At 55.7% G+C, this 25475-nt stretch overlaps 1 protein-coding gene across 3 annotated transcripts; it reads right to left on the reverse strand.

Annotated features, from left to right (window-relative positions):
• Positions 1–991: 991 nt before the first annotated feature.
• EGFL7 (EGF like domain multiple 7) lies at positions 992–20257 on the reverse strand. 3 transcript variants are annotated; one of them, XM_076355430.1, is made up of 10 exons: positions 20133–20257; positions 15240–15308; positions 9480–9666; positions 7642–7764; positions 7286–7398; positions 6467–6562; positions 4846–5010; positions 3884–3948; positions 3369–3531; positions 992–1341 (listed from the first exon to the last, which is right to left on the reverse strand). In XM_076355430.1, the coding sequence occupies exons 3-10, from the start codon at positions 9557–9559 to the stop codon at positions 1319–1321; spliced, it is 828 nt and encodes a 275-aa protein (XP_076211545.1). In that variant the 5' UTR covers positions 9560–9666; positions 15240–15308; positions 20133–20257; the 3' UTR covers positions 992–1318. The 3 variants fall into 3 exon arrangements, with proteins under 3 accessions (XP_076211545.1, XP_076211546.1, XP_076211547.1); XM_076355431.1 differs by lacking the exons at positions 15240–15308; positions 20133–20257 and adding an exon at positions 13184–13249; XM_076355432.1 differs by lacking the exons at positions 15240–15308; positions 20133–20257 and adding an exon at positions 12870–12890.
• Positions 20258–25475: the final 5218 nt, after the last annotated feature.

Below are 25475 nucleotides of genomic sequence, written 5' to 3' on the forward strand. Positions count from 1 at the left end.
CTGCAGCTCCACTCTAGGGAAGTGTTGTACCAGGTCGGTCACGTCTGCTCTGCTGTACCGGTGTCCTTGGGCTTGAGCAAACGGTGCTGGGGGGGAGGTAGGTGCATGCGCAGCGGCTGTTGGATCTGGGAGAGACCAGCTACACCGACAGCCGGTCCTCGTGCCAGTGTAAACACACGGGTGCGCCAGGCCTCGGTCCCCATCCAGGCATGCAGAGGACTGTCCCTCCCTCCTTGGCCTCACCCTGTTGGCACTACTGAGTGGCACAGGTTTGTCCCTGTCTGCTCTGTGCTATTGATTGGGAGCGTCAGAGGGAAAGGTTTTCTGTTAAAGCAAGTAAGAACAGATTCTCTGCACCTTCAGGCCCGTGTAAAAGCTTCAACCTTGTTACTGCTCTGTAGGGCCCAGGGATGGTGCAGAGGGGCTGTGAGCAGGAGCAGGTAATTTCAGAGCAAGCTGCTGCAGCTGCCACGCCAAGGAGCAGCGAGGCACCAGCCCACCTCCAGTGCTCGTGCAGGGAGGCTGGTCCCAGAGAGCAGAACAGAAGCTGCAGGGATGGGCACCCGCTCCCTGCACCCAGCCAGCGCAGTACCTTTGCGGGGACTAGTTGCACCCATCCACTGCCATGATGCCTGGTTTGGGGCTGCCCCCTCTGCCACAAGGCATTTTTGGCCATAGTCCTCCAAACGCAGGACTTGCCCCCGCCTTCTTTGGGTGGGAGCAGGTAGGGGGAGCATGGGGGACAGATGTCCTGCCTGGGCCAGGTCTGTGTTCCCCTGGGAGAAAATGTCATAGAATCATTGAGGTTGGAAAAGACCTCTAAGATCGTCGAGCCCAACCGTCGACCCAACACCCCCATGCCCACTAAACCATGTCCCTAAGCGCCTCATCTACACGTCTTTTAAATACTTCCATGGACTCAACCCGGGACCCAGGTAATGTGTCCCAGGTCAATGTCCCAGGGTAATGCTAAGTAAAAGCCAGGCAAAGCTAAACACCACACAGCTTCACGTCCAGCCAGTCTCTCTGGCACAGCCAGACAGGCACTAACTGCACGAGGCAAGGCATTTATTTTCTGCCGCTCCAGCAGGAAGGGGGTGAGATGCTGAGGGCTTGGAGTCCAGTTTGGAAGTAACTGCGTGACCTTTGATAAGGTGAGTTGGAAGAGAAAATGATGGAGATGCTGATGGGAAACCAGCCGCCTTCTGCTACCCTGTGCCTTCCTCTAGATGATGTGGCTTTGTCCCCAGCCTCGGGCTGGAGAATGGGATAAGAGCTGCGGATGCACTCAGCTTGCTCCAATTCCTCGGGCGCCCGGCTAGAGTTCATTCTTGCAGGAACCTGGGAAGATGAGAAAAAAACAAAAAGCAATTCAGCAACGTTGTTAGCCTGGGTTTGGTTTCTCTTTCCCCAAGAAGAATGAGGTTGACCTCAACCTCTGTGAATGTCACCCACACTTGCTGCTTTCCCTTTGCCAAACACCCCCAGGCTGGTTCTGTCCTGCCACATTTGGGAGCGTCGGTCTCGCCTCTCTGGAATGCCGCAGTCCTTGCCAGCCTCGCCCGGGCCTGGGAAGTTCTGTGCAAAGTGTCCCAAGGTGGGGGACGTGGAAAGCCAGTGACAATAATTCTGGCTGCCCCAGGACGGGAGGCTGGGACCAGCCTGTCCCCACCGCAGACACAGCTGGTGGCTCTGTGTGACAGTAATTGGAAGCAGGTGTTGCTGGTCACCAAAGGGCCCAGGGAGCTCTGTGGGCTGGGGAAGGGACCGCACGAGGTGGCTGCTGCCCAGCCACGTGCAGTTGCGAGTCTGTCGTGCTGCTAACTGGCTGCGTCCCAGCCACGCGTTGATAGTCTGTGCTGAATTGGGGGTAATTCAGACTTAGAGGTGCTAAAATGGTTATGGCTTAAAGAGATCTGACCTTGTGGTGGTTTAAAGAAGAGAAAAATGTTTTTTAGTCCTTACGCACATTCCCACTGAGCAGATAATTGGAGAGTGCAGTTGTATCTTAGCATTCAGTTGTGAAATGCTTCGCAAGGCACAGAAAATGGATGGCTACTTAACTCTTCATGGGATGCCCTGCAAGCCCCGGTACTTGCTGGAGTACAAAAGGACAGTCTTGTGTCCTCCAGGGACTTTCAAGGCCATGAGAGGGACAAAAACAAGTTTTGCTTGCTAGAACAGGCTTGATAGAAGTTAATTTCAGGACTTTGGAGTCATCCCTTGGAATAAATCCATGTTACCTTGTGATACTGCTCACATTCCTCTGTGCTGTCACTAATAATATGTACAGAGCAATACTAGGAAGCTTGGTCTGCTGGAACACTCAGTGGTTCTGATGATTACCCCTTTCTGAGATTTTTTTTAAGTGCCTATTTGCAGCTACTTAGTCTTCAAACAAGCTCTTTGAAGTCTTTCGTATCTGAGCCATTACTGCATGCAGTGAACTGGGACTGGATATGCCCTGAACAGTTTCCCCTTAAGCCTTTCCAAGCACCCTCACCCCTCTGCCATGAGCACCAGGCTGCAGCTGTACACCAGCTCCTGAGCTGGCCCAGCCATGCCTAGTTTCTGGACGTGTTTGACTGGCGTTATTTAACGGGAAAACGAGCTGCAAAGAGCTGCCTATCAAAAATAGTGTTCATATGGTTTGTGCTCTACTCTTGAGTCAAGCTGCAGTGCTCCAGGGAGAGCGTCCCACACACCTCAGGGACCCGAGGGGATGCTGCCCCACTCTGCAGTGCCGCGGGGGAGCACGCCAGGCAGGACCCCCCGCCTTCAGCCATTTCACACATGACAGCTCTCACCAGTGTCTCTTCTTCAGAGTTTGCTACTTAGGAGACCCTCTCTGGTCCACTGCTTGGCAAAGGACTGGTCTGCAGACTTCAAAAAGAAATGCCTAAAACTTCCCAGGCTCGTAAATCTGCCAGCTTCTGCACGCTCCCTAAACTCTCCTGATTGACTTTTTGGACTGTTAATTTCCTAAGAGCTGGGGTTTCTTTTCTAAGGCCTAAGTTATAACAGTACAGGAAGGGAACACATCTGTCGAGGGTGCTGATTGTGAGACATGACCCACTGCTCATAGTGGGCTCCCTCTGCTTCTGCCCCAGAGCCACCTTTCCGTGTGCTGATCTTATGATTTTTGGCTGCTACAAGGCCAGTCAGATGGTGCAGCCATAGAAACAGCTTTGAAATGAAGCTAATGGGCTGTTTGTGTTCATCTTTTATTAATTACAGACTGCTGAGCTTGAGGGAGATATAGATTAATAGTGGCATATGTGTTACTGATCTCGCTGGCCTGCATCTGCTCACCGTGGCCAGTATGGGTGGAGGGAAATACTTCAGCCCTGCTTTTTCCAGGCACTTACACGTCTCTAGCCGCTCCTCGAGGAAGGAGATCTGCTCGCTCAGGGAGTCGATTCTGTCCAGTTGCTGGAGGGAGTGGGACAGCCGGCTGATGGGGTCTGCGCCAACATCCTCCGGCGCAGATGGCATGAGGTTGTGGAAGGGGGCCAGCACCAACTGGAGTTTCTGCAGGGAGAAGGGGGGCCATGAGCATGTCCTCCCCAGCCACGAGGACCACCCGGCGGGATGTAGCACGTCGCCTGCTGGGGTGCAACCCCACCGGGGCGGCACGCCGGCCGGCTCACGGGGCTTCAGTTGCAAAGGGCCGCCGGGCTGGAAGAGCTGCTGCGTGGGCGCTGCCGGCAGTGTGGAGCACAGCTGGGATCGCTGCGGCACGAGGCCAGCATGACGTTAAGAATAGAGCCAGGGCAGAGGGAAACCCTGGCTGTGCACAACCTGGGGTGGGAGCTGGCTGAGGGCGGCCTCAAGCTGCAACAGGGCAGTGAGGGCAGGGCGGAGGTGTGTGCTGGAAGCTCACCTGCTCCAGCGCTTCCACTCTGCTCTTCAGGTCTTTCATCTCTTCCTTCATTTCACTGGGGGGACCTGAAAAAGTGACCAAGAAAAGGTCATTGCCCAAGGTGAAGTGGAAGGTGCTGGGGAGAGACATTGCTGCAGGGCTCAGGCCAAGCTCTGCTGCTTTCCACTCCCCTCCTAGTGAGCCCCCGGGGTCTGCCCCGCTGGGACCAGCCCCTGGAGCATCAGTCGGATCCAACACCTGCTGCAGGCACTGGCAACCTGTCCCGCTGCTAATGCGCACGAGCGTCTCCTTGCTGCTGGAGGACCTGCAACAAAGCGGGGAATTTTTCAGGCAGTGGGGTGATACTTAAAGGATAAGATGTCTGGCAGAGCCTGGCCTTTCGTGCCTGTTTTATCAGATTAGTTGCCACCCGGGTCTGCCCTGTCCCACAGTGGGCACAAAGGATCGTCCCTGCTGAGGGCCCTGGACACAGGATAAGGGCAGGTGGCTTGCGGGGCACATGCAGACGGTGCCCTGCTCTCCCAGGCGTTTCCCACGTGATGCCCGTGCTGGCCACAGCGCATTATTACTCACGGTACGAGTTTGAAGTGTCACAGCGCGTACCAAAAGTAATAATGGACCGTCACCAGCGGTGCCTGCCACTCCTCGTGGCTCCGGACTTGCCTTGTGGGAAGGACGATGATGATGATGGAGAGAACAGCTGCATCCCGGCCACCGCACACCACGGATGGGCTCTGTCACCCTTGCAGATGGAGCAGTGGCTGGATTTGTGCACAGGGGAGGTTGGTTGGGTCGTAGAGGGACTCCCGGGTCACTGGGAATAAAGCTGAGGGGTTCTGGCTGTCCCCTCTCCTGCCTTTTGCCAGTCCTGCTCCAGCCACCCTGTGATGCTGAGTGTTAATCCCAGCTTTCACTGAAGGCCCCGAGCAGCCGGGGCTGTCCTGCAACAGGGGACAGGTTACCTGCTTGGCTGAAGGTTTCTGGCTCGGGGGCTGGCACCAGGGGCTGGCACGCCTTGTCATCAGCAGCGAGGCTGAAGCCGTCCCGGCAGGCGCAGCGGTAGCTCCCGGCCGTGTTGATGCAGAGCTGACCGCACCCGTGGCTCTGGCCGGCACACTCGTCCACGTCTGAAACCACAGGTACGGCTCAGTGAGGACAGGGGTGGTGAGGAGGTGCTTACCGGGGGCGAGGGGCGTGGACGGCTCAGCCCCGCTAGCAGGGGTCCTGCTCCCCTCGCTAGAGCCGCATGGGCTCACACAGGGTGAGGGTGAGATGGGACCCCAGACCGAGCTGGTGTTTGTGCTGGGCAAAGCTCTAGGTGCTCTCAGCACTGCAGGGTGTGAGCACAAGACCCGCCAGCACCTGGGACCGCCTTTCCTCTTGCACCAGGCTGGAGTAAACCTGAGCTAACCCTGAGGGGGATCTGGCCTCCTCCCCTCTGCCCGTTCCCCCCACAAAAGAGCCAGAAACAAAAGCTGTGGTCAGAAATGTCCCAGCTCTGGCCAGGCGGGCGCAGGCTCTCATCCTGGATTTATGGCCGGGGTTTTGGTTCCAGCCAGCCGTGGCGAGAAGCTATCAGCCTTTCAAGTATGTACAAAACCCAGTAACCTCTCCTCACACGGGGGAGTTATTAAAGCTGTTCCCACAAAGCAAAATGAGCTGAACTGCTTCCCACGCCCGGGCGAATCTGTTTTAGGCAGTGGGAAAATCCTTTCCCCTCTGCGCTGGAGCTGTCAGCGATGTGCTCAGCCCTGCCTGGCCCAGCATGGGTCAATGCCACATGCTCCTCCTCTGTCTTATGGGAGGGTAGAAAGCCGGGAAATGCTGTGGCAGGGATTTGTACCACGCTGCTGTGCTGGGATCTGCAGAGCACTGCTGCCCTCCATGCTGCCCGATTTCTCTGCACTCTGGTGAGGAGCATCGGGCTGCTGTCATGCTGGAGAGGAGCTCAGTGCCTGGAGATCGCCAGGCTTTCCCTCCACCCCCAGATATTTTTGGTTTACAGATTTAATCTCTACAGTAAATGGGCATCTTACTTTACAGCAAGAGTTTACAAAGCTTGGGAGATACACAATCTCTGGCTGACACCACAAGTGTAACAGTTGCTCTGCAGAAAGCCTCTTGCTGGCTGTACAGTCATGGCAGAGTATAGCCTCTGCTCATGCTGATCCAGCGTGGAGCAGCAGCGGAGAGAAAATGTGGATGCCAGGGCTGCACTCAAGGGCTGAGAGCACCGACGCAGCCAAAGGGAGGTCAGAGCTCCCCTGGGAGCCAAGCTTCCCGTCCTTTCCTGGCCAGACCATCAGGCATCACTGCCCTGGAGCAACACGTGTAAGGGTGGTGGGTGGGTGTGTGGAGGGGTAACACCCTGGTTCCCCTCTGTGGGCTGAGTAGCGCCAGGCATGTGCCAAGGCTTGGTGAGGAGCCATGGTGCTGCTGCCCGTCTGCCACCAAGGGGTCGGTCTGTGGGCAGAGGACCGCCAGAGCCCCAGGGCAGCCCCACTGCTCCCCGGAGAAGCTCTCCCGGCAGCGGCGGGGCAGGCCCGACACAGGGAGCCCGGAGGGGAGCGGCGCGGCTGGTACCTGTCTGGCAGGCTCGCCCCGTCCAGCCGGGCAGGCAGGCGCATCTGCCGGGGAAGGCGCACCTCCCGCCGTTCTGGCATGGCACCCAGCAGAGAGCTATGGGACCAAACACAAGCACAGCATCACTGGGCAGCTCCGGGGGTCCCGAGCTCCCTCCCCTGCTGCTGTGGGTGCATGTACAGACCCAGTGCACATGCAGACCCACACACCAGCACCAGCCCAGGGCTGGGATGCTCTGCACCAGCCCCGGAGCAGTGGGGTTAAGCTAACTGGGTTGCACAGGGCACAGGACGGGTAGGATGAACAGGACCTTGGTTTTGCAGCCTGGAAAGAGGCCGAGACACCTGCAGCCAGCACAGCCGGCAGGGAGGAGGGCCGATGGGCGGCAGCAGGCCCTGGGAAGCCCCTGGTGCTGCGCTCTGAGCTCATCTGGGGACAGGCTAGCTGATGATGTTTTGCATTTGTTTTGTGCTGTACATCGCGATTGCCTCCTGAAAGCATTTCTCTTCCATTACTGTTGATTTATATGGAAAGGACTTACTCATTTTATTTATCCTCTGGTAACTATAAAGTTAATAGGAAATCCCAAAGGAAAAAGGCCTGCAAGGCAGCAGAGAAAGGCTGGGAATTAATCAGAAATTGAACTGCATTTGGTTGTGATGCTGAAAATTTAAATGCTTTCCTACAGGGAGAATCTGCCTGACAGACAGAGTGCCAGTAAATGAGAGAGCTGGCTGCCGGGCCCTCAACCAGGGACCTGAGCTGGGGTCTGGGGGAAGGGTGAGCGCTGGCACCGGGGGTGGCACAGCAGCCTCTTACCTCTGTTGCAGCTGAGTGCGTGGCTGTTAGCTCTGCTCCAGCCGGGACAGCACGAGGCCGCGAGCTGGGGCAGCTGCCTGTACGCCTGCCGGTAGGCAACCCTGTAGATGGTCCTGCAACACAAAGATGGGGCTGAGCCGGGTGACTGAGAATCCGCCCCAAGCCCCCCATCCCGCTCCCGTGCCTGTGGGTCAGACCCCCTTCACTGGCACCCCCTGCCCACGGGCTGGGAGCCCCTTCCCCACGGATCAAGGCAGGACTCCCCCCTTCCGCAGCCCCTGCTGGTCGCTGCCTCGCTGGGACGGGTCCGGTTCCCTCGCAGGGACCAGGTCCGCGTTGCGGGCAGCTGCCCTCACCTGTAGGTGCTGCAGAGGCGGTGGCCCTGGCAGGTGGTGAGGTAGGGCTGGTAGATGGGCTGGACGTGGGACTCGGAGTAGGTGGCCACCCGGTTCTGCGGCGCCGCGGCACAGACTCTGCGGCTGCGGAGAGGGGAGTAGGTCAGACACTGGCTAAAACCCAACCCACCGCGTCTCCCTTCAGGGCAAAGGGGCTCCACCGATTTACACCAGCCCAGGACATGGCCTGACAGTCCCTCTTCACAGAGGGCTATTGAAATGGCAGCGGCTAATTGCCTGAGTGACCCGGGAGGTTACTTCAAGTTGTTTCGGGGCAGCGACACAAAGCTTGAGCGCTGCGGGCTGCATGGGCTCTTCCTCCCCAGCCCCTGCGCGAAAGCACTGATGCCTCCTCGTGCACTCACCCCGGCACAGTCCCTCCGTCTTGGGAGAGCAGTCGGGGCCCAGATTTAGGGGGGATTTACTCAAAGCAGTTCTCCTTCCATTCATTGCCTCCCTTTCCTTAAAATCACTCACTTTCTGGGTGGATTTTTCCTTTCTGAGACTTCTGCACTCCTGAAACGGATGCCCCTGTCGTCACCAAGAAGCTAATGATTTCACAGGAAGGGTCGGGCTCACCGCAAAAAGGTACAGGCCAGAGGAAAGTCACCCTCCAGTCTTCCTAAGATAACTGCAATCCAGTCAAAAACTTTCCCAAGGTTAACAGCCAAAGTGGTCTTGGTTAAAAATTCTTTTTTTCAACGTTTTCCAGCCCAAGCAGGTCAGTCCCACAGAGGAACTCACCTACTTCTCTCAGCCTCCCAGCCCAATTAGAAACTAGAATAAAAAGCCTGAGAATTAGCGTGGACATCAGATGGCTTCCATTAACTCCAGAAAACTCCTTTCAGCCTCACTGATTAATGCTATAGAAGACGCAATTTTTAAATGGCAATTGTTTGCTTTGCAAAACTTAGAATAAAGCTATAGCTGCAGCCTGTGCGTGCGAGTGAGGAATTCAAGCCTGTGGTTTTAGTCACGACCAGAATGCGAAAGGTTTAACGCTAGAGGAGAGTATTTCAATGTAAAAACAAACTTTGTAGAAAATGTGAGCTGTATCTGGGGGGTGGGCGTTGAGCTCGAGCTCCTTTTGGCTGGGGAAGAAACTGGGGCACCGAGCTCTGGGCTTGCTCTGACCCAGCGGGAGCTGAGCTGTGCCTGCCCAGGCCGTGCTGGGATCCAGGGCGCCGTGTCGGGCCTGTTTCCCGGAAAGGGAAGGGGAGTTGCTGGAGCTGCCACTCCCGGGCTTGAGGGACCGTGACCGCAGCCGCCGCAGCATCCCAGGGAGCACAGGGCACGGCAAGCAACAACCTGCCGGGGCTTTCTACACCTGTGTCCCCTGGACGGTGCATCCTCTCAGAGCTGGGAGGCTGCATCCTCCTTTGATGGCTCGATTGGCATGATAGCAAGATTGCACGCATATTTTTGCACAAGGATGTGCTTGAAAGAGACAATAATAATTCATGAACAGCTCAGGGCCTGATTAGCTTTTGACTCTCCTGGACAAAAAGCCCAGAGTGTCTTTGTGTCCCCTGCGTGGAGCTAAATGGAGCTGGGGCATTTTCTCTGAGAGGCTTTTTCACTTCAGTGACAAAGTAAACAAACACCAGCGAAGGGCTGCCGAGCCCCGGCTGCCCTAGGACTCAGCTCAGCCTTTTCCCACCTCCTCACCAGCCCGGCGAGCTGCTTAGGCACGTGCAGCCAGCTGGCTGAACAGGGCTCTTCATCACTGGGAGGGGATGCGACTCGCCGTGGCATGCGACAGCGCGCACCTGGGAGATACAGACAAAAAGGGGGCTTACCCTGCCCAGGCAAAGCTGTCCGTGCTAGTCACACTGAGGATGAAGAGGAGTCCCGAGAGGAGGCAGCCAATGCGGTGCATGTCCTGCCCCTCCTGCAGCACCCTGGGCTGTGCGGCAACGACCGGGTCTCGCTCTTTGGTGGGAAGCGCTGGCTCCTACCGCATGTCTCACCCTTCAGCGGGGAACCCTGCAACCAAGAGAAGAGCGGTGTGAACGTGTGGCGGCCGTACCCAGCCGGTGACATCTGACGGAGCCGTGGGGACGGGGCCAGCCCCCGCTCCCAGGGTCAGAGGGACGGCACTGGGTGTGCACAGACCCTCCAAGGGCAGCACACAGGGCTGGGGCAGGAGCACACTTGCTGGCAACAGAGCACTGTGACAAGCCAAAGCACAGGGAAAGAGGGGACACGAGGGACCCGTGAACCCCTTGCAAGGTGGGACCTCCTCCGTGCGCAAACCCACTTTGCCCCACTCAAGTCACTGGTGCAGCAGTGATTTACCCCGGGGGGACGCCTGGCCCGGCACGCAGGAGATGCTCTCACGGCACCGGGGGTCGCGCAGTCGCTTGTTGAGTGGCAGGGAAGGGACCTGCATCGCATGAAATACACTGCCAGTTCCAGACAGCGAGGGCAAAACAATGGCCCGTAATTTCTTAATCCATACAGCATTGTAAAGCTGCCTTTTCCCACCACATAACACACTGAAATCTGATCTTCTTCTCTTTAAAATACAAGTTCTTGCCAGAGAAAAGTGCTGTAAGGGCCATATGTACCGTCTGCGGAGTCAGTACTAACCAAGTCGCGAATAAAGAGGCTTTGATTTTCTAGCACAGGACAAATATGAAACAAGGCTGAAGAAGGTCAATAACAATATCTAATTTAAACAATATCTGATTTAAACAAAACAGTTGGCCTCCGGCTGGCAGCAGTTCAAGGAGGAAGAAATAAAGAAACCCACCTTAAATATATGCCCATTAAAGAAAGAATCAGTCTTTCTGATTAAACCTTGAGAAAGGAGTGACTTTATAGGGAGGCAAGACAACATGAAACCTCCTTCTGAAACTGCAAATATGGTGAGCTGCAAATAAACTTTCTAAAATCCCCAAGTGATGTGGGATTGGGGATTGCAGGTTCATCCCCAAACTCCTTCGGGACAATTCCTAACTCCGAGACAAGTTGTTGGGGATAACTGGCATAATCATCCCGAATCTATAGACCCTGCAGGTCTCAAAGCCCTTCTCCAAGGCACTCAGTATCATCTTTTCCTACGTGCAGGTGAAGAAACTGAGGCACGGAGAGATGCAGACCCACATCTGGAGATAAACCAGCCTGGTACCTTCCTGCCCCTTAATATCAAATGTCTTGTGCATGTTTCCATGCAGTGATAACGCTGAGCAAGGCAGACGGCTGGCTGAGCAGCCCCTTCCCCTCCTCACCCAGGCAGGGACTCATCTCAGTCCATAAGCAGGGCACACGGCTCTGCCTGGCTGAGCAACAGGGAGGTGTCACCTCACAGCAAATCGACTGTATCGCTATAAAACGCAATCGGGACCTCACTCAGTCCCTGAATTCAGCGGTACCGGGCAAGCTGAGGGTCTGGCTCCAGGACAGGGAGGGATGGCAACGTGCCCACCTTGTTCCTATAGCCATACGAGCTATTCCCATGGAGCTGCAGCCAGTGGGGAACTGCAGATGCCCGGGCCCATCTTAATCTCCGTACAAGCCCAGCTTTGAGGATGTAAGGAGGATTTTGGTGATGTAAAGACTGTAGTCCTCCATTCTCCTCCAAACATAGCGATAAATTTCATCTTCTAATGATTACTATGTGGTATCTCCACTAGCAGGAAATCAAATCTTGGCTGACATGCAGGAAAGTTTTAAAAAAATAGTGAAGAAACCTTCTTTCTCCCCAGTCCTTCTGGAGACATCCCAGGGACACTAGCGTACAGAGACGTACTAACTCCCTGCCGCTCAGCCAGCCGGCTTTTCCCAGGGCTATACTGGGACACATATGTTCCTTACAACCACAGATCCCCAGATTAGCGGTGCTTCTCCAGAAGTGTGTAAGTCAAACTCTGTCAACCATCTCCGTCCTCCCACAGGATTCCCGTGACTGCTGTGGGAGCTTTCCCTGCGGGGAAGGCAAGAAATGCAGGGCACAAGCCTAAAATACAGGCGGTTTGTTTTTTCGCTTTGAAATGGAGCAGCATTGCCCTACCTCAAGTGGTCAGAGTATCCCTCTGGGTCATAAAATTATGGTTGCTTCATACCAGAAAAAGTTTCAAAAGTGGAAAATAGGATAGTCTGTACTTGTCTTTTTTATGAATTTATGAAAATCAGCCTCTTTAAAGCCACCGAAGATCCTCCAACCTGTTGCCACTACCTATTCTAATACTCCTCTTTTAAAGCACATAACTCACGGCAAATCTTTTCATGATTAAGAAAAAAAAAAAAAAGGCTTTTTTTGTCACTGCCTTTCTAGTCTCTCAGATGAAGAGGTGAAGCCCCATGGTCTGGCAACTGAAACTATGTGGGTGCATCTGAGCTTCTACTGTTTCAGGGGGCAGCAAAGTCTCCTCGGCCAGCCATGTGCTCCTGTGAGTCCGGGGGTCCCTCTCCCACCAGCCAGAAATGTTCCCGTAACCCTCCTAAGTCTGCTCTTGCCTAACCCGCCGCAGCAACCAACGGGAAAATACAACCCACCGTGTGGGTGAGCAGTGCTTTGTCCAGCTCTGCCCATGAAACCAAGGCTAAAACTCCAGCTGATGGCAGCAGTAGGAATCAGGGTCTGTCTGCAAAGTGGTGCAAGAGAATCCAGTGCCTCAAGAGGATGCAATTACCCTCACGAGAACGCAACAGCTGCACTTTTTCAAACAGCCTGGCCTGGTTCTGCAGGTGAAACCACTGCTCCCAACTGCGCGCTGGACCTGGTCTGTGCCCTTAGAGCCAAACCCTGCTGGAGAGGGTCAGCATCAGCAGCAGGGAGATGGGTTTTCCCTTACAAACACCTCCAGCTGTTCTCTGCTTAGGCTGGGATGCAGGCACTGCGGAGCACAGGCGCAGGGATGCGGGCGCGATGGAGCAGGGCACGGGGACGTGGGCACGACGGAGCAGGGCGCAGGGAGGGGGACACCGCGGAGCAGGCTGCGGGGGTACGGCACCGCGCAGCAGGGCGCAGGGACACGGGCACGGCGGAGCAGGGCGCAGGGACACGGGCACGGCGGAGCGGGCTGCAGGGACACGGGCACGGCGGAGCAGGGCGCAGGGACACGGGTACCGCGGAGCGGGCTGCAGGGACACGGGCACGGCGGAGCGGGCTGCAGGGACACGGGCACGGCGGAGCAGGGCGCAGGGACACGGGTTACCGCGGCGCCCGGCGCAGGGATGCTCACCCCGGCCCGCAGCAGGCCGAGCCCCGCTCCCCCGGACGCTGCAACCCCCGGGGCAGGCGGAGCCCTGCCCGCCGGCCCGGCCACTGCCCGCAGCCCTGCCGCCGCAGGGGCACCTCCCGGGCCGCCGCCTCCCCCGGCCGCGCCGGGACCCCCCCGGGCGCCCCCGCTGCGGCAGCGAGTCCCGCTCCGCGAAACGTGTTCCTCCCCCCCGCTCCCCCCGCGCCGCCCGTCCCTCCCCGCCGGAGGATGCGGCCGCGGCCCCCTCCCCTCCCCCGGGCGTGCCGAGCCCCCGGGCGGCGTCCGCCGGGACTCACCGGTGGCGGCGGCGGTGCCGGAGCCGCGGAGTCGCCGCCGCGCCGCGGCCCCCCGCGCATTTCCTCCCCCGGCCCGAGCCGGTCCCTCCGCCCCGGCCCAATGAGCTCCCGGCGGGGAGGAAAGCGGAGCCTCCCGGCCGGGGGGAAGCGCCGGGGCCCGGGGAGCCTCCGCCTGCCCCCGCCCCGCCGGCCCCCGCCGGCCGCAACCTGCCCCCGCGCCCCCGCCGAGGTGCCCCGGCTCCCCGGGGGACGTTCAGGGACAGGGTAGGTCCCCCCCGGAGAAGTCTGGTCTTGGGGGGGGGACGTGCAGGGACAGGGCAGGACCCCCCGGAGAAGCCCAGCCCAGGGTCGGGGACATGCTGGCGTTGTGCCCCATATGTTGTCGCTGCCGCGCTGACCCCGATGGAGACGGGGTTGCAGGGGATGCCTGCCCTGGCAGCGATCTGGAGCCTTACCTGCAGACTCCCTACGGCAGGCAGAGCCCCGCAGCCCTGCCAGCCCGTTTCTGCATGCCCCACGCTACGAGGACACAAGGTCCCTGGCCGCCCCCACAGACCAGCTCGCCTGGGTGGGCAGGGGATTAATGGCAAGAGAGGGGGATCCCAGCATAGCCCCCAGCCCCTCGCCCAGGGGTGTTCAGACTCCCAGGTGAAATGGTCCATCACCAGTGCAGTGGCCAGGGCAAATTTATGTCTCTTTGCTAAAAAATACGGTAGCTGGTTCTGCACTCCCTAAGAGGACATATAATTATAAGAGGAGACATCATCTTTCCCTAGGTTAGAGACCTAACACACCGTACTGGTCCATAGCTTCCCGCTGTGCCCTGTTAATCCCCCTGAGCTCATTACAACAGCAAAGTCATCCAGAAGCAGGCGATGAACTGCCAGGACAGGGAGGCTGGCTTCCAGCAAGCCCTAAAGGATGCTTAAAGGATTCCTTGGACGCCCCCCTAGCTGCAGAGCGGTGTGAGGATCGACCCGGAGAGATGCCCAAATTCAACACACAGACCCACGCAGGGCGCAGCTCCGCTGCCTTGCCAACACCTGCCCGGGGACAGATCAGGCAGGCCGATCCCCCAGCTGCCTGCAGGCTTCTCGTGTTAAATGCCTGGTTATTTATCGAAGAAAATTCTGCAGTTCAGTTTGTGCCAAACTGCCACTTGTTTTGTCTACATTTTCCTCCGGGAAATTAGAGCACGGAGGCTTATTGTTTTTCAAACGACTTAGGCACCTGGCCATGCACAGAACCAGCCTTAAAGATAGCAGGGGTCTGATGTGCAAATGAATGGCAGGATACAACCCCCTGGGAATATTTGTTCCCATTAAGCTTTGCAACTTTTTTGAAAGCATGTAGGCATTTAAAGGAAATATTTACCAGTTAAACAATAATGGCTCCAAAAGAGCAATTGAGATCACTGGCCCATCCCCTGTATTTCCTCATGGATACGCTGAGGCTGCTGATTGAACTGGAGCTGTCTCGGGTCGTGCTGTGCCCTCCGGGGTAGCTGATGGGTGCTAGATGTGCTGGCGTGGGGCTCTCAGGTGGACCCATGTAAAAGGAGCATAAGCTGCTTTGGTCAGATCCTCCCCGGGGAAGGGAGAAGAGCAGAGGGGAATCAGCTCTGGGACGTGCTGGTGAAGATGGAGCTCCATTGCCAGGGAGGACGGAGCGTGTGGGAGACAGGATCCCTCCCAGCAGCAAGGGAAAGGCTAGCTGATGCTGGTGGAAACGCAGCTCCACGTTACACGGCATCTCACATAGCACAAACAGGTTTGCTCGCTCTGTCTGGATCCAGCCTACCTCTGGGGAATGATTTCAGCTCACTTAATCTCATAAGCATGAAGCACAGGCAACTTTTCCCAAGGGCCTTGAAGGGACGGTAATTATCTTATTCTGCAGAAAGCATTATTGTCTTTTCTGGTGTATGTGGGAGATGAACAGAGCCTGATACTCAACTTGTCTAATAGTTGCAAAATGCATTTGGAAGCCAATGGAAAGCTTCTCCATCTGACCATACTGAAAGCACAGGATCTAATTTCACGGCCGAGATACTCACCTTATCCGTGGTGCTCCATCATTTGTCCTGGGCAGGGATCCTTTCCCTATGGAGCATCTTGGTTTCTTACTGTCAGAACAGAAAAAGCCCGCCGTTACACTCCCCTTGTCGTGCAGGCAGAGATCAGTGATCCAGCCCTTGCCCATGATGGACCTGGTGTGGGGTTCCCTGGATGCTCCCAAAGGTCCTTGCGGAGTTGGGTGGAGGACGAAAGCAGGATCATGGCCACAGAGTGCCTGTGTCTGGCATTGCCACTGAGCTCACACCGCAAAGGCTCGCTGGTGAGCCGGAGAGGCACGGACATCGTGATACCAGTGGTAGGGCACGGGGAGCCCTGTCCCTTCCCTCCTGTGCAGTGCAGATTGCACAGTGGGTGTTTTAGGAACATCCTATGGGTCCTGACCCATAGGATCAGTCACCCTGCTGTGACCCCGGTGGGAAAGGCCAGGCAGATCTGCGGTGCCTTTGCACCCTTTGGGGTAGAGCAGGCAGCAATATGAGCAAGGACTGAGCAGAGCAGAAGCCCTGGCTCCACCTAACGCAGCGCTGGGGCTTCGCTGGACACCAAGCTATCCCCTCCAGCAGTCTCCCCAGTGCCTGAGGCTGGGATTTTCCAAGAACCCAAGAGAATGGGGTGCCCTATTCCTGCTGACACTCACGAGAGTTTATCCAAGTTCACTTACACTCACTTGTAATCCCACCGCTGTACCCCAACACTATATTTTAGCATCTTCAGTACATACACACCCTCATTTAAGGACAAAGAACCCTAACTGCCCAGGCAACCTTTGCATGAGTCCCCGGGATCCCAAGTGTAAATTTGATGGTGAGAAAGGGGATGGACTCGTTGACACCCAGCATCCCACACGGCACTCAGCTTTCAGCTTCTTGCGGGACAATGACACCCAGTGCAGGACTAAGCACACCACTGTTCAGGGTCTCCGTCAGAGCCTTCTCAGCCACTAGACAATTATTCCCGAAGTGCACTGCAGCATTTAAAATTCTGCAATTATTTTAATTGCAAAATGTTTGTTTTTCAGTTCCGTTTACTGGGTCAAATCTTTGCTCAAGCAAGTGCCCATGTCAGCTGCTTAAGAACTGCATATAACACATTAAAAGAGCATTTAATCCTCCGCTCATAGGGAGGGTTCAGTGTCTTATATGCTAATATTTATTATGCTGGGAGAAAATCCTCCAGGACACAGCCGGGCAAAGTTCCCTTGAAAGCAGAGGAGTGATGCCAGTTCAGAGTTGGGGAAGATCAGATCTGTTGGCCCTGTTAATATCGGTGTGATGAGTTTCTGACAGAGGCGGTAAGGGATTTTGGCTCCCGACTGCAAGTCTGTCTGAATTTGAAGTCCTCCCTGGACCAGTGTTTTACATGTTTCCTCCAAAGCCTTCTCTCTTGCACACTAGAAGTGTACTCCCACGACATCTAATATTAATGCTTGTCTCTGGGCCAAGAAAGAAATGTTTCTGCCCAACCTCCCTCTTAGATTTAACAATGTCGAAATCTCCTTGCTCCCACTGGTTTTACCACCGGTGTCAGCTACGAGGCATGCTGAGTGCTGACCCGGAGCAGGTCTCAGGCTGAGCACCAGGCTGGCTGCAAAGGTGAGATTTTCAACCGCCTCCCCGTTTCCCAGAGCCCGTCCCGCAGACCTGCCGAGCACACCGCACCCACCCAGGCAGCAGCGCCAGATCCGACATCACCCTGAGAGCATCCGTGGTGGATTGAGGGCCGGAGGAGTGGGCTGGGCTTCCAGCCGGTCCCCCGTGCAGTAGGTGAGCTCGGAGGGTGTGAGGGTGTTTAGGGTGTTTGGGGCTTGGGGGGGGGGGCCTCAACTTTGCTCTGGCTCTGTAGGCATGAAAAAGGAATGATTAACAGAGGAGACTTAATAGGAGACCAGCACTAAGGTGCCACATCAGGAAACCTCTCTTAGGAGTGCTTACTACCCATCGCAGTAAAGGGGACATGCCCAAGCACACAAGCGCTTCCCCAAACTGGGGCCAGAGGTGCTGAAGTGGCAGATGGAGACAGATGGATGGGGAGACAGACAGACAGAGCGACACACATACACATGCAAAACTTTTCAGCTACTACAAGCCATGGCTGACCCTATACCTGCTGCGTACAATGGGCTCTTGCTGGCCTCCGCAGGGGTCTTGCACTGAACTGGAAGTACTTGCTAAAGCAATAGGAATCTTTGGTGCTTCTGAAAAAAAGGGGAATGGCTTTTCCTGTTTTAGGACAAACTCTTCTGCTCAGGCTTTTCATAAGGCTGTTTGTAAACTTTACACTTAAGTTTAGGCTTTGGAGCAGCCCCTGTTCTGCAGAGCTCTGTAAGGAAAATGACCTCCCACTATTCTATTATGTCCCATATTGTTCTCAGTTGTGTCAGCTGCAGACCAGTTATCTCAGTGGAAATCTAGCGGAGTCCATTGATGTCAGTGGGATCAAAGCAGGTCAAACCAAGAAAGGTATTCGGCCTATAGCTCTCGGTCTGTTGTCACCAGTTGCTCAGTGCTATGCATATTATGACCCAGATCTGATTCCCACAAAGTGATTTTTTTTTTTTTTTTTTTTTGCCTAAGGACTTCGCAAGCAGTAAGTGTCTCAGGACCAGTATGTTATAACTTAAGGTGACCATAGAGACATACAACAGCCTAGCTGTAGCTGTGCAAAAACAAATGCGTGAACAGCGCAACATCCTGTAGCCAGGTTTTATTTTCTCTTATGTGCACACAGAGGAGTTCCTATTTACATTTAGAGGAGGCAGTAATGGCTGCTGCGCAAAAACTGGGAAATGATTCATCTCACCCAGGAATAAACTGAATCTCGCAGTTTTCTGTGAAATTTCCCTGGCAAAAAGTGGCATTAGTCAGCAGGGAATGGTCCCCCACCCCGCTGTTCCCCTGTGTTTTCCCAGTGAATCACTCCCAAGGAGCGCATGGGAAGTGCGGTGGGAATAGCTGTGAGTTGCATGCACGGCTCAGTCGGGCCCTTCATCACGGCCATCCCAGTGAGCAGCTCAGGACAAGAGCTGCACAAGACTGTTTTTTGCTCTGATTATCCTTCTCTATCAGGAGAAAGTCTCCAGCTCTAGAAACCTGCACTAAGCGGAGCTCCTCTCTGCAGTCACCTCCCAGGCTATGGGCAGGATGGGAATCCAAGCGTTCGCTTTGGGAGAGAGGATGGAGAGTGAAATAACATTTCTGATCATCCGCTTCTGTTTGCAGAGACCCTTTTCTTTCCCTGTCTGGTCTGAAACCTCAAGTTAAATCTTCCCTTGTGTTTCATCATGCCCTTCTGCTGCTGGTATGACTGTGAGTCAGGTTCGTTTACTCGAATTTGTTGCAGTTTGTAAATCTGCCTCCCCAGAGCCAGGCCCATCTGCAGCAGTAGAGTCTGGGAAATGCCTCAAATGAGCCTGCAGCCCAGATTGAATTTCTCTTCCTTACCTCTAGGGAAACTTGTGCAGAGCTGGTAGTTTACCAGCATAGAGGGGGACCAACTCAATCGGCGGAATGAATGCTGGATCACAGGGAATAACAATCAAAATCTGCCAGGGCCAACTCGGTGTTTTCTGCTGCTACCCAGAGGAGAGGCGGATTTTCAAGGAGGCTCAGGGTCCAGCCACCGCATCTGGGCTTCTGTTTCACACAGCTTCCCGAGCGGTGGCAGAGCTTCCCAATCCACTTCTAAATTAATTTTATCACTGACAAAGCCTTGCTATTTCTTCTTATGTTTGATTCTCTGCCCAGTGAATTGATTCCATGAATGTTAGACCCTGGGAAAAAGTATGCCAGGCTATTTCTATCGAGAGCCATTCACTGGCGTGGTCCTGCTCCATATTCCCGCACAGCCAGCCAGTGCCTGGGTATCCCAGTGGCTCCTATGCACAGCCAGCCTTTTATCCCAAAATACCCCAGGTGCCTCACTGAAAGCCTCCTGCCTGCATTGTGTAATGCCACAGAATAGGACGGCAGGACCCACAGGTCTGCAGGTAGCTGAAAACAAACAGCATGCAAATCACCCAGCTCCACGGTTATAAATTTGAGAGGCTTTGCTGAGCTCCTGGCATGCAAACACCGGCATGCTCCAGGCTCGGCTGTTATCTAGTGCAAGCCTCAGGTCTGCGTGAGAGCAGCTCACAGCCCCATCCAGCCCTGTGTCCTGCCCGTTCCCCGGGGGCCGAACTCTGCCGCGGTGCAATCTGAAATCAGCAGTGCGGCGTCACGGCTCGGGGTCCTGCCGCGCCAAGAGAAAGCGGCACCGCCGCGTGCTGCGCAGAGGGGAGAGGGAGAGCTGACGGGGGGAACGCGGGAAGAAGGATGAACAACATGGTGTGGTATCAGAGGTGTTCAGAGAGGCAGGCCGACAGAAAAAGAGAATGAGTTATGGAAAGAAAGAAGATTTGCTAAGAATTTCCAGCTATCTCGCAGGTATTTGTGCAAGCGTTTGGAGCCTTCCTCTACATGCACAGGAGGTAAAATTTACGCTCTGAGTCCTCTGCTCCTGGAAAACAGCCTGAGTGCCAGTGGGGTGAATTAAAAATAATAGTGCTGTAGGCTGGGCTCCACTCGGAGCAAACCAGCGCTGGAGACACACCTCGGCATGTGCGTGGCTGAAAGCAGAGCCAGCCTCGCCAGGAGCATCCGAAGGATGCTTTAAAAACTCATTTGCTCTGGCAGCCCTTTGCCAGCGCTGTGTGTTCAACCAGCCCCTGAGGCTCCTGCCATCGTCTCTGCCTGAGCTGGGGCAAAAACCCACCCAGAGCCTGCAGGGTCTGGCCTGGCGAGGACACATTCCCACTGCCCCCAGCTCCAGTTCCCCATCCCGTCCCGTCCACCTCATCCCCGCCGCGGCAACAGCCGCAGCTCATATGGTACCTGCGGTGCCTGGCCGTCCACCGCCGCGCCAGGAGCAGCCCCACCGCCGTGCTCCCCAACGGCTCCCGGCAGCCATCCCCGCCTGGCCGTCCCCGGTCTGGCGGGCCTGGGCGCCCGCCTCGCGCCCCCAGCATGGCCGGCCGCCGGCCGCGCACAGGCAGGAGGTGGCTGCCGAGGTGGAAGGGCGGCTTTTTATGCTTTTCTTCCTGTATAAATCAGGCCGGGGATGGACAATCCCAGACAGGACTTCCTGTGTGTGTTGTGCGCTGATAACGGGCGCCGCGAGGAGAACAAACACGGCCGCCCCGCACCCGGAGGGGGAGAGGGGCCATGGGGCGGCACCCCTACACCGTGCCCACTGGGGACAGCCACAGGGTGCCAAAATGGAGAGGAGGCAGCCACGCGTCCCCGGGGACATGGGGAGGGAGAGGGCCGCCCGCCTGGGCTCCCCACCTGCACCTCACACCAGGCCTAAGATGGCTGCTGCCCGCCGCCCTCCCGCCTCACTGGCACAGGGCACGTTTCAGTAGCCCCCACCACAGCCGCCCCTCATTCCCCCTCAGAGGGGGTGGATGGGTGGCTGGTGGGGACCCCCGCAGCGCCAGGGCCTCCCTCACAGCCCATGCCAAGCATGGCGGTGCCTGTGGCCATCTTCTCAAGAGGGGGCCATGTTGGCGTTAGGCGCCAGTGGAGCACGTCCTGGGGTATTTGTGACCCCCTGAAATTTGGGTTACACCTCAGCGGTCAGTCAGTTTGTTGGATGGCTTGTCACCCCCGTCACACTGTCCCTGTGTTGGGAAAGAGCGAGGTACAGGCAGTTTGGGCCACTAAACCTGCAGGACATCACCCAGCAAAGATGGCATCTTCAGCGCCAGGCAGCAGTCAGGGGCGTAGAAACTGCCCCAGTGCCCTAATTTTCAAGGCCATTCTGGTGCAAAGCTGATTGTGATTTCAAATTAAATATATGTGTATGAGTGACCTTGGTTCTGGGTGGCCGAAGGAGGAATAGTACACTTTTAAATTGGAATTTGAAACTTTGATCTAGATTTCATGCTAGGAGAGGAGACATTTTGGAACATGAGGGCTGCGGCAGTGGCAACTATTTATCGACTCTCTCAGAGGACACGATCAGGCCACCAAGTGAGCAGCCCTGTGGCTGCCAGGCCGTCGCTGCCTGCTGCTGCGGGCAGCGAGACCCCCATGGCAGCCCGTGTGCTTTCCTCCCGGCAAGGCAGAGCGCACAGCACGGGGCTGGGGATGCATGTCGTCTGGGGCTCCTCTGGAGCAGAGCCACGTCCCCGGCTCACGCCACACACGCCTGGGTCCTCCCGGTCTGGGCAGCACATAGCGCTTGTGCGCAGGCTTACGGTGAGCAGAGGATTACTCCCACCCTTATTCAGCAAAATATTACTCTGGGCAAGTCCCCTGGGAGTTGCAAAATATTCCTGTGTTTATTTATATAAATGCATGGCTAAAGAAAGACCCCACTTGTTTTCCTTGGCAGACAGGTTTTTGAAGGCTGTTTTCTGCTGCCCATCATTCTCTCCAGCAATAGGTGATTTTATACTGTGTGCTGCTTGCCGCGAGCATTGCCAGCTGATGGACTCCATGGGAGTGCATCTGTCCAGGGGAGTCTCTTCTAGGCACAAGCGTGTGCTTGTGCCCAGTTGTGCATGAAAAGCGTGTGTTTGCGTGTGCATGGTACATTAACCTGTAGGGAGGGTGTATCTCCGTCCGTTTTTGTGCTTAGTGCTGAACTGAGTTCTAAGCAGCAGCTCCCTGTGGAAAGTTACAGGGCTTGCACGGACTGAACACACTGCCGGCGAGAAGAGGCAGCTCTGGATGCTCGGTTCAGATCAGAGATGCTGGACACTGGAAACTCAGGTCCAGAGCTGACAGCTTTCTCCACCATCAGCAGACATACAGGCTCAATCCTGCAATGTACAGAGCCTTCACAAAGGCTCCCAGCATCCTCACTCTCCTCCCCACCTCCTTCAAACTGAAGCCTGTCAACTTTGGGAAAAACTCTAGACCCAGATTTTATTGGTTGCAGCAGCCACCACTTGGCCCTATGCCAGCTCTCCGATGTCCTCTGCCCCAGGATGGACGCAGGTCACGGTGCATGGCTGGGACATCAGCCACCCACACCTCTCCACGCGCACGGAGCTGAGCACAGGGCGGGACTGCTCCGGCCTCGGCAGCGGAGCCGCAGGAGTGAAACGGGATGTGTGGAAAACACTTCCTGTTTACCCAGTCTTTAGTATCTTTAGTAGTAGCTGCTGGAGCGGGAAGCGGTCAGCAGGGGCCATATGAACGGGTATTTTTAAATTTGAAATCATGATGCTTCACCTTGCAGAGCCGCCGCTACCCTCCTGTGGAAGTCGGTGTTGGGGAAAACCTGGGCGTCAGCCGAGGCTCAGTTATGGTGTGCGAGGGGGAAGGAGCCGCAGGGTGCTGGCACCGCACACCCGGCCCTGTGCAGCCATGCCCACAGCCCTGCCTCTGCCTGCACCTCCCTGTCATCCCCAAATCTCCTGCTGGCGTCCCCTCCAGCGCGCGCCGAGGCTCAGGCTCCCTGGCAGCCTCCCCAGCCCGTCACAAGGTGACCTTTTCGGTAGCCCACAGTGGCAGGTGGCAGCGGGACCCACCAAAAGCAGAGCATGCGGATGGGCAGGCAGTCCCGAGCCGGGACACGTGCTTTTCCAAAGGCCGTGCAGCCTGCTCCTACGCTCTGCCCTGGCTCAGCCTGGCTCAGCAGCATTCAGGGCCTGTCAGGCGTGAACTGAATAGGGGGATGGAGGGGGCTTTAGCTCCTCATTAGCACTAGCCAATTAGTGTGGCATGCTGCTCCCCTGTCAGCTGATGTGGCTGCTGTTGAATATCCCCTGTCCACACTGATCCCTTTAAGTTTGAGGCCATGTTTGGTTTATGATCAGTTTTCCTCCATGGTCTTGCTGCAGGAACTTTTAAGTGTGTCTTCTCCCTCCGAGTCTCAGCTGCTCCTGAGAAACTAAGTCCTGCCCGGTTTGTTTTATTGGCCCTTTTGGGCTGCTCTCTGCTAGCGTGCTGCTGTTCGCTGTGATGCTGCAGTCAGTCAGGGTTTAATCAGCATACGAGCGAGTACCAGGGAAAATGCTGTACCGCAGCAACATTTGATACTTTAAATAATAAAGTCAATTACCAAGCAGCAATCAAAATCAGATGGCAAAAACTCCACCTTCAGTTTGTACAGCTTTTGCCGGCGCAGTGAGCTGAGGGCAGCCCAGCCGTACCTGGCAGGGGTGTGCAGGGTGCTTGCAGAGGGACAGGGTCAGAGCCTCAGCCAGTGTAAAGAGCTGCTGCACCCCCACAGAGCTGGTCCAGACCTTTGCCGGATTTAGGAGCACCGTGCCAAATGTTTCCAGGCTCGGGCCACTCCAAATCCTTGAGTGATGACTGCTTCTTGAGGAGCACACTGCATCTGGGAATGGTCCCTGGCTGTCGGGCAGGGGCATGGGATCCAGGCCGCCTGGGCCCTGTTTCCACCCGCTTCCTGTATTCTCCATGGAAAAACTATTTTACCATCCCTTGCTTGCTTTCTCATCGGTGGATAATAAAAGCGCCAGTCCCATCACAGGGATGTTGTGCTGCTTCCTTGACTAACACCCATGAACTGCTTTTAGATTCCTGCACAAAACCTGCTACATAAATTTAACTCCTAATTTTAGGTGTTGTGAACTTTCACTGGCTTTAATTCTCTTCTCAGCAGAAGAAGCAGATGCTTGCTTAAGCCTCAAAGCGTATGAGGAAACAGTATTTCAAACCTGAACCTCTTTAGGGAGCAGGGGAGGAAAAGCAAAACCTTTTGCTCCTCGTCCTCCGCTGAACCCGGGTTGCCATCCTCATGCTTTAACAACCTCCTGATTTCTCCAGCCGCTGAAGATGCTGCACATGGGATGCACAGGGCACCTGTGGGGACCTGGAGCCAGGTCCCGGCGCTGCTCTGCAGCGTGCCCATGCCATTGCCAGGGCGCTCAGAGCCACCAGTGCCAGGGCAAGGCCCCCAGCAGCCAGGTTTGAGCACTGGGGGCCTTTCTTAGGCGCCCTGTGCACCCCACCATCCCCTGGGTGAGCTCCATAGCTGCACCCCAGCCAACTCATCCCCTCGCTGATATTTCTTGTGAGGCACCAGGTCTTGCATGCCCAGACCTCATGAGCTCCTGGGGAGGAGCGGCAGCTCTAAACCCTACTTGGCAGCCCTCCAGCCTGTCCTCAGGGTGAGGATGCTGGTGAAAACAACAGGCGACAGCGCTGGGCAGAGTCCAGCCCGGAGATTACGGTGCGCCTCCTGCTCGCCGGGGCAGGACGGAGGAGTTTTGAGGGTGCCATGGGAATACCCGTGCAGTGCAGACGTAATTAATCAAGTTCAGATATTGTATTCTTCGTTAGCGCTTCTCGCAGCGCAGGGAGAGCCTCAGAAGTCTGGCAGGCAACCGCAGCCTGGCTGGGAAACATATCTGTCTTCTCCTGGTGAAAATCTTCTATGAAAAGGAATTTTATCTGCGTTTTGCAGAGAATGTTGCAGATTTCAGAGAAACCAGAATTCAGGAAAAAAGTTCCTCTGAAATTATCAGTCTCCCAGTTCAAAAATTGAGTTTTGAACTCTAGAGCTCCGAAGTTTGAACGATTAGCTGAAATTGTATTTTTCCCACTCAAATTTCCCTAAGGGTTAAAAAAAGCATTATTGTTAAAACAAAACCTCGCCAGTGAAGTATCTGGGGAGGCCGTGAGCCGGGGCACACAATGGCTGGTTTGGGATGGGGCCATGCAGCGTGCTGCGGGGTGACGAGTTCAGATGGCTGACAGGCTTCTGCTTGCAGAGCGGTTTTTGGGTCACTGTGCAGCCCTGTGTCCAGCGGGACCCTCCCGCCAGGCACGGAGAAACAGTACTGGGGAAGGCTCTTTTGGCAGAGCTGTTTGGGGAATATTTGTTCCCTCAGCCCTTTGTTTTTCAGTCTTTTCATTTTAAAAAAAAAAGATCATAAACAGAGGTCAAGAAAAGATGCTTTGGGATAGCTGCCCCTTCCGAGGTCTTTCCCTGTTGTTTCAGCTTGCCCAAGGCTTTTCGTGTCTCTAGATTTTTTTTATCTCACAGTAAATGCTTATTTTATCTCTGACAGTAAGAGTCAGAAAGACTTCTGATTTTCAGCACTTGGGAAGCACCATGCAACATCATCCAGGGATGGCTGGACCTGCCGCTGACACTGCCAGGACCGGAGGCTGCAGATGCCACCAGAGAGCGGCTGGGTCTCTTCCCCAGGAGAAGTCAGCTTGGGCCCACTTTGGGCAAAGACCTCCTCTTTG

This window comes from Aptenodytes patagonicus, chromosome 18, assembly GCF_965638725.1.
Source record: "Aptenodytes patagonicus chromosome 18, bAptPat1.pri.cur, whole genome shotgun sequence".
NCBI classification, from domain to species: domain Eukaryota; kingdom Metazoa; phylum Chordata; class Aves; order Sphenisciformes; family Spheniscidae; genus Aptenodytes; species Aptenodytes patagonicus.

Bases quoted from the DNA above. Each gene is read 5' to 3' on its own strand.
- EGFL7 (XM_076355430.1), bottom strand. From the start codon at position 9,559: ATGCACCGCATTGGCTGCCTCCTCTCGGGACTCCTCTTCATCCTCAGT. The intron at 6,563-7,285 runs GTAAGAGGCTGC...TTGGTCCCATAG, and splicing joins CGCACTCAGCTGCAACAGAG to CTCTCTGCTGGGTGCCATGC. The intron at 3,949-4,845 runs GTAACCTGTCCC...TCACTTTTTCAG, and splicing joins AGAAACCTTCAGCCAAGCAG to GTCCCCCCAGTGAAATGAAG.